We start from the raw sequence: 7,500 nt of genomic DNA, 5'->3' as shown, positions 1-7,500 counted from the left end.
GACTATTTATTTAAAGAAGAAACGAGTGAATTTTACTCAAGAGCGTGTTTTGTTATCTTTAAACTGAATTTATTACCAAAGCTTAAAAAAACTAAAAGACCTCAAAATGGGACAGGACATTACAAAATAATTAAACGTGTGAACGTGTGAGCCGAAGGGCCTCCGCTGGCACGACATCTGGGTGACCCCTAAAATGGTCTTACTGACCCCCCACTTGAAAAAATTAACTGGAACGCTGCAGTTCAATACCACCCAATTCAGTGCCCTCTGTCTAACACGTCCCATATGCAACCCAGAGTACGCTTCATAGAGCGTCTAGTTCATTTTGATCACTCGACATTTTTTTCGCCTGCAGCTCGATACTTTCGCGCGCGGCTGTATAATGCTTCCGCCTCGCGATCCTCGCCTTTTGGCGCGGATCGCTCGTTGGCAATAAAAACTGGAAATGTCACCTGTGGGCCCCAAATGAAATACTTGAAAACCAGGGGCGTTTACAATTTGTCAGCAAAAACCGAAAATTCCGTTTGGAAATTCAAATGGTACAGCTCATTCCACCGAAAACTGTTTTCGGAAAAGATGGAGATATTCCTCTTTTCCCGTTCCAACTGAAATGACCGGAAAATTCCTTTACCATTTGTAAACTCCCACTCGACCCGGTTTACGGAAATGGGCCCACGCAAGGACAGAGAAAAACTCTGACGCTCACATGGTTCAATTACACTCTAATCAGTGAAGTCTGTTCAAATATGAGTGCTACACGGTCGCCAACGTTTGCAAAAACGTAATCCTTACATTTACCATATAAGGTCAATCTAAGGTATATGAGCCGATAACCGACATTGAGTGAACCAATCAGAGCACGCAAAATGCATTATCCGAGGTTGAGAATTTAATCACGAATTCTTAAAATTTCAACCTCGTTTAATGCATTTCTCGTGCTCTGATTGGTTCACTCAATCTCGATTATCAGCTCATATACCTTAGTTTGCGCTAGCGTTGCTAAGCTAATTTTTTTTTCGCCAGAAAGAGAAATTTCTCAATAGAGCAAAAAAAAAAAAAAGCCTTTTTTGTAAAAAGTTTGGATCAATTCCGACGTTTAGAAGTACGCAAAAAGGCAAGAAATGTTTTTGGCGATGAGTCTGCATCTGTCTGACCACCAGGTATTGCACAACATCGCAGGCTTCAAGTTTTTTCGATTTCGCTCGGATTTTCTCGCTTTTTTCGCTCGTATTTTGCACTTCCAAACTTTTGGAGTTGAAGGAATTTAATAAAACAATTATTCCATTCGCGCTTGTTGGATACGAGACTGGTTATAGCCCAACTCGGCGCTACGCGCCTCGTTAAGCCCGCCGCACACTTGAGGAAAAAGCTGAGCAAACTGCCTCGCGAGGCGGTTTGCTCAGCCGTTTCCTCACTTGTGCGGGGAAATTGTGGTGAGAAATTCGCCTTGCGAGGCCGTGAGAATCGAGCTGAGCTTGGTTTAATCAAGCATCCAATAAAAATACATGGCATACTCACGGACTCCAGCGGTTCAGGATGGTGTCGGAGGAAGAAATTCCGACCTCACTGAAGTCACGTGAGAATGCCATGTATTTTAATTGGATGCTTCATTGACCAAGCTCAACTCGATTCTCACGATGGGCGCACACAATGAGGAATTTGCCTCGCTACGACGCACAAATTTCAAAAGAATTTGCTTCAAAATGAGGGCAGTAGGTCTAATTAACACAAATACAAAAGAATGTAAAGATGGTAGCCATTTATGAAAGCAACCAAACTGAAGCAGGAAGCCATTTTGTTTTTCTCTGTTAGCTAAGAGGTGAATGGTACTTGCTACTCATCTCTGAGCTAGCCAATGAGAATGCATTGAAAGGACTATTCACTAGTGTCGTATATTTAAATCATAATATGCGCAATACCCTTGTTGGGTCCAAGGCTTTAACTCTGAAAATGGCAAAGCTACCCTTTAATAATTCTCAGTTGAGTGGCTCATTGCAACTTTGATTAATTACTGTAGGGGCTGCAGTAGCTGTAATAACTGTAGTGACAATCCTGCATTTTGATTGGCTACCCTACTAGAGGACTATTAGTAATAGTGAGGCCCTGACAGGGTATATTCCGACAAGCGACATGGCCCAAAAAGTAGGGACAGCGCATAAAATGAAATTCCGACAAAAGACATCCTTTCCCAGCAAAATTCCGACAGTGACGTCAAGGCCGAGATGAGCCGATTAAACCCTGACACGAGTTATATAAAAATTCAGACAAGCAACACCCCCCCCCCCCCCACCCGGTCAGGATCTCAATAGTCTTCGAGTAGCGTGACGCTTTCTTTCATTTTATTCCCAAATAAATATTTCTTCAACGTGCATTTGCTAATTTTATTATTGCCTTTTCTGTCCGACTAGTTGGGTGATACTAAAACAATTAGACCCTTCGCCCTCAAGGGCCACAGGTCAATAGCACATTCGACTTCGCCACATAGGCTATTGACACGTAGCCCTTGCCTGGCTACGGGTCTAATTGTTAATTAGTAACTATAAATGTCGGTCATAAGTGTTAAGACACTTAACACATTTCCAAACTTTCCTCCCCTTCTCCCTTTACAGTGTTGCATTTTAATATTTTGAGAAAAGAAGACAAGTGTGTGGAAGGCCTGAGTATTTAGTTTGTTTGTGTGGTTGTGCAACAAGTGTCCCATGGTCTTAGACCTGCATTGTAGAGAAAGTACAGCAGCATGCATGACTGGCTGCTACCAGTTGTAATCCTGGGCTAAAATGGACAGTAAAAATAATACAACAATTAACTCATCTCTTGAAAATTGCTTTTAATAGTAAAATAATATTGGTACAAAAGTGTGTCAGGTACGTGTTTAAAAGTATTAAAACAGTCACTGAGAATTACGCAACCCTTTGTGCCACAGAATTTCCTACGTTCCAAAAAACACTACGCAGTCTAAAGCTTCTTGTGGCTTCATGACATTGTGAAGTGTTTCAAACAAAATTGGAAAAAAAACTCCTGGCATTCAGGGTTGAATTAACTTTGAAAATGACACAGTCATGGAATTTAATCATCTATAATAAAATAATGTAATAATAATAATAATAATAATAATAATAATAATAATATTATTATTATTATTATTATTATTACGGTTTCATAATATAAAAAAACTGTCCAAAATATATTAAAATATATATATAATAGTTCACATCTGAAATAGTTTCCTTGAAGTATTAAATTGATAAACTAAAAATTATTGTCACCTTTAATTTCTGACCAATGTAATAATTCACTAAAGCTCATACTATTAAAAGCTCATAATTAAATTTCATTGAACAATAACATTTGAGGTCCCTTAAGTAAATTTATTATAAGGCTAGCATTTCTGGGCGCTCCGTGCCAAGAGTAGCTAAGCGCGAGGGAATTTTTCTCCTGTAATGCCCACGGGTTGATAATAGATTATGCAAATTAGTTTTTTGAACTGTTCTGTTTGTTGGTTTTCACTCACGTGATCAACAACCATGTTTTTTGAGCGAAAACAAAAGAAAACATTTGCACAATAGTAGATTCCCGGAGGATTGGGTTGGGACACAAACATGGCCACCTTTTCTTTGTTTAGGGGCACAAACATGGCGGCCACGACGTCATGTGAAAACCAAGAATAGCCATGTAGTAAACATGTCGTTACAGCAAAATCCCAGACCTTGACCTAGCTGTATTGACCTTGCAGTCGCTCTGTCAATACGACAAGGCCTTGTTGTGGATTTTGCTGTAACGACCTCGCTCTCGGTTGTTAAGTAGTCAGTAGTCAAACCGAATGAACATAAATTAGTCGCTGAAATTAACTATAGAGCAAAATTTTACAATTTTTTAACCATTTCCTTATTTTCCAACTTATTGACATTGGCAGATTGCATGGTTAAACGTTTGATGCCTCGGGCACCTGTGTACATTGTCACACACACATGCACAGTCTGCATCACTCCATTTCTTGTTCTTGTGTTGATCTTTACAAGATTCTGCAACTCTGGCACAAACACATTTGCATTCAGAAGGTTCATACTGAGGAAGAAAAGAGCAAAGAGCTCAAGTTACTGCATGTATTTCATTAAGAAAAAAAAAAATTGGCAAAAGCATGTTAAGGCTTAATGCTTTGACTTTTCCAAGTATTATACTTTTTCATAACAATATAAAAGCATTTTCTTGAAGTCTTCGCTTTATCATAACAAATTTGATGCAATCTTTCAACACCCCAAAATACAGCTGTAGGAGGGGGTTTTCCCAAATGAAGTTACTATAAATAAAAACCTTAAATCATTTTTCTCTGCAGGTACAGAATTAAACTGTCATAAAAAGACCAAATGGTGGTAAAGCCAGAAAACAAAAAATCTGACAAGTTTGACGACTAAAGTATTTTAAGTTTTGTTTGGTGTCATGATAAAATTATAATCGATAGACAATAAACTTCATGTTATCCTCTAACAATATTTTATAGGTCTTTAAATAACTGGACACTCTCACGTCTTTTCTTTGACCAGAACACAGCAATGGAAGTCCATTCTCATGACAAAACAAGACTATCTCACTACTACTGCTACTACCGCAACTGTACTGTTAGTGGCTTTCCATTATGCAGATGCTCCTTTCATGCAAAGTTGTGCTCAAGTAAACTGGCAGCTTCCTGACACTTTAAGGAGTAAGAACTGTCAAACCAGGATGATGTTGCTGTTGTTGTTATTATTGATGTTGTCGTTGTAGTCATACTTATCACACTTGTTACTGTAGCAGTACGCGGCAGCAGCTGGTTTCCAACTTTGCCCTTTTTCTAAATTTGACATGTACTGAAATTATAACCACAAATTCCACATTACCCTAAAGGGATGTGTACACTGTAGGTTCTGATATTGTGGTTGGCACCGACAGTCGCAGGAACCACTATCCCAGTACTGCGTAGACGTATTGCACATGTCAGGTGTTTTGATACAAGCGCATTCACAACTTTTGTGTTGCTCATGATACTTGACTTCCTTTGTATAAGACATCTGTATACCTGAACGCCCTGCAAAGAAACATTAGGTCCTCATTAACGTTTTGGCACAGCAGTTTGATTGCCATAATACATTTGTCCTTTCTAAAGATGAAAAATATGCAAGTGCTTTTGGGCATGGTGACTACTGCTATAGAGATTGCAAAACAGGCTACTATTTTTATATGTAGCAATACTTTTAAGTCTTGGTATGTTTCAGAAGCAAATTGTTTTTTTCCAAAGGGAGTCAACTTGGAAATACGTTTTGATTTGATGTGTCAATAACAGCTGACTATAAAATTATTTGTCATAGCTTTGTTTCCGTGGCAGTTTGTTGTTGACAGGAAGACCTCAGCCTATGCACCTGAGTAATCATTTAAGGGGGGAGGGGAGGGGGAGTGGGTAGGTTGATCGAGGGGGGAGGGGTGGGGAGACCGGCTGGAAAAAAACTCCAGATTTTAGATCTCTATAGGTTGGCATCTCTGGTGATGTTCCTTTTCCTGAGGAATTTTTAATGGCCGAAATACAAAGCGAAAACTCTAGGAATCTGGCTTTCAGTGCACCCGGAGGAAACCACTGACTTAAATTACGACGAAAAACTTGTAAAGGTCAGGAATATATTAAGCAGCTGGAACTACCGCAGACTGACACTGATGGGTAAAATAGCTGTACTTAAAAGCCTTGTTGTCTCGCAACTTGTTTATGTCTTATCACCGCTACCTTTAAATGTAAAGGCTATTAAAAAAGTAAACAAACTTTTTTTTGCCTTCCTGTGGAATGGAAAAGTTTTTCAACTAAACTACTGAAAGCTCAAAAAGCAAACAAACTAGTTTACACAAAACTTATATCCAGGAAAATTGTACCTCCTAGGCAGGCTCAGCAGAAATGGGTAACGGAATGCGGCATAGAAGACGAAGAATGTATTAACGGGCATGATACTTACCAACTAGCTTTTCAGTTCTGTACAAGCACAAGACTTCTCGAATTCCAGTTCAAGGTTTTGTACAGACGAATAGCAAGTAATGAATTCTTAGTTAAAATCGGCCTACAAGACGACCCAAACTGCTCCTTTTGCAAAGATGAACCAGAAAAACTTACTAGTCACCTCTTTTGGTCCTGTCCCAGAGTGACCGCTTTTTGGACCTTCTTAATACAACACTTTATTTCATCTCAGATTATTCCAGTAAACTACCAATTCAATCTTCTTATAGCATTAGGTTTGATGCCAGACTTCTCCAAAAATCATTGTCAAATGAATTTTTGCCTCCTTTTAGCAAGACATTATATCTGGATTTGTTAAAACAAAAAACGCTACCAAAGGTAGTTCTAACGCTTTTTCAGATAATTATCTTAAGTCTATCTATTTGAACAAAAGGCTGCAGGCACCTTACAAACGACGTGGGAATTACTGGAAACTTTAATTTAGAAAACCGCTCTTTTTTTCTTGCTTCTTTTACTTTGATAAGTCCCTAAACCAACAAATCCTTCACCTCCTTTTCGCGACAGCCTTGCAACCGACAGCCCTTAAACTTTTTATGCTTTGATTTCCTTTTCAGTATGGAAAGCAATGTATACTGTTTTACTGTAAATATGTAAATTTGTCTATCCTGTAAGTAAGTTGTTTGTTTTGTGTGTGTGCGGAATAAAAATGCTGCCAGTTTTTGTCACCAGTTGTTATATCAACTCTACAGATACTGTACTTAAGTTTTGCTGGTTATCCATGAAGGAGTGGCAGGACTGGCACCAACTTAAAGCAGCTCATAAAGCTTTGTCTGATGAACATTGGCCGGGTAATAATTGTAGAACACTCGGCTCAAGTGAGACAGTTAATCTCGGAAAACCGTTAGAATCAAATCCTTTTCAGGACTGGACTTCTGAACTGTATATTTTGTTTACCTGTGGAAGTTGAAGTGCCTATCACCTCAACAAACTTTTCCACTTTATTCATTCTCTCGAAATCGTCCCAAATACATCGATCGTGAACTGATTTTAGAACCTTTAGATTGAAATTCCACTTTTTTATTGGCTTTGAAAGATGTGAAAAGCGGTCATACCTTGATCAATGACCGAGCAACGAAGAGGAATGCGTTTGATAATAGGTGAAGGTCACAAATTAATTTGCATCACTGTTTTCAAAGAACTATCGCAATGCAAACTAATTAATTTTGTGATGTCAACCCAGGATTAAACCCATTCCCCTTCATTGATCAAAGTATGACCACTTTTCCCGTCCTTTAAAGCCAATAGAAAGTGGAATTTCAATCTAAAGGTTCTGGAAACAACACGATGTACAATTTCGGAAAATAATTGATAAAGTGGAAAAGTGTGCTGAGGTGATACATGTAGGCACGTTTAATCTTGCTCTAATTTTAGGTCCTTTTCAAAATATGGTGTAAAATATTTATCCTATTATACCTCATAAGTATTTTTGTGGTAGTGCACTGTAATTGCACTACACACTATGTCACCGG

General features: G+C 38.7%; 1 protein-coding gene across 1 annotated transcript in view; it reads right to left on the bottom strand.

The window, feature by feature from the left end:
- Positions 1-2,807: 2,807 nt before the first annotated feature.
- LOC138015310 (uncharacterized) overlaps positions 2,808-7,500 on the bottom strand; it is a 13,009-nt gene continuing 8,316 nt past the window's right edge. Inside the window, exons 5-6 of the mRNA XM_068862297.1 lie at positions 4,875-5,062; positions 2,808-4,065 (exon numbers count right to left, since the gene is read on the bottom strand). Coding sequence (XP_068718398.1) covers positions 3,898-4,065; positions 4,875-5,062 — 356 coding nt within the window. The 3' untranslated portion in view covers positions 2,808-3,897. The remainder of the gene's footprint in view (positions 4,066-4,874; positions 5,063-7,500) is intronic.

The sequence above is a fragment of the Montipora capricornis genome, chromosome 9, assembly GCF_036669925.1.
Source record: "Montipora capricornis isolate CH-2021 chromosome 9, ASM3666992v2, whole genome shotgun sequence".
Taxonomy (NCBI): domain Eukaryota; kingdom Metazoa; phylum Cnidaria; class Anthozoa; order Scleractinia; family Acroporidae; genus Montipora; species Montipora capricornis.
The sequence above is the reverse complement of the archived record's forward strand: the minus strand, read 5'-3'. Positions and strand labels throughout refer to the sequence as shown.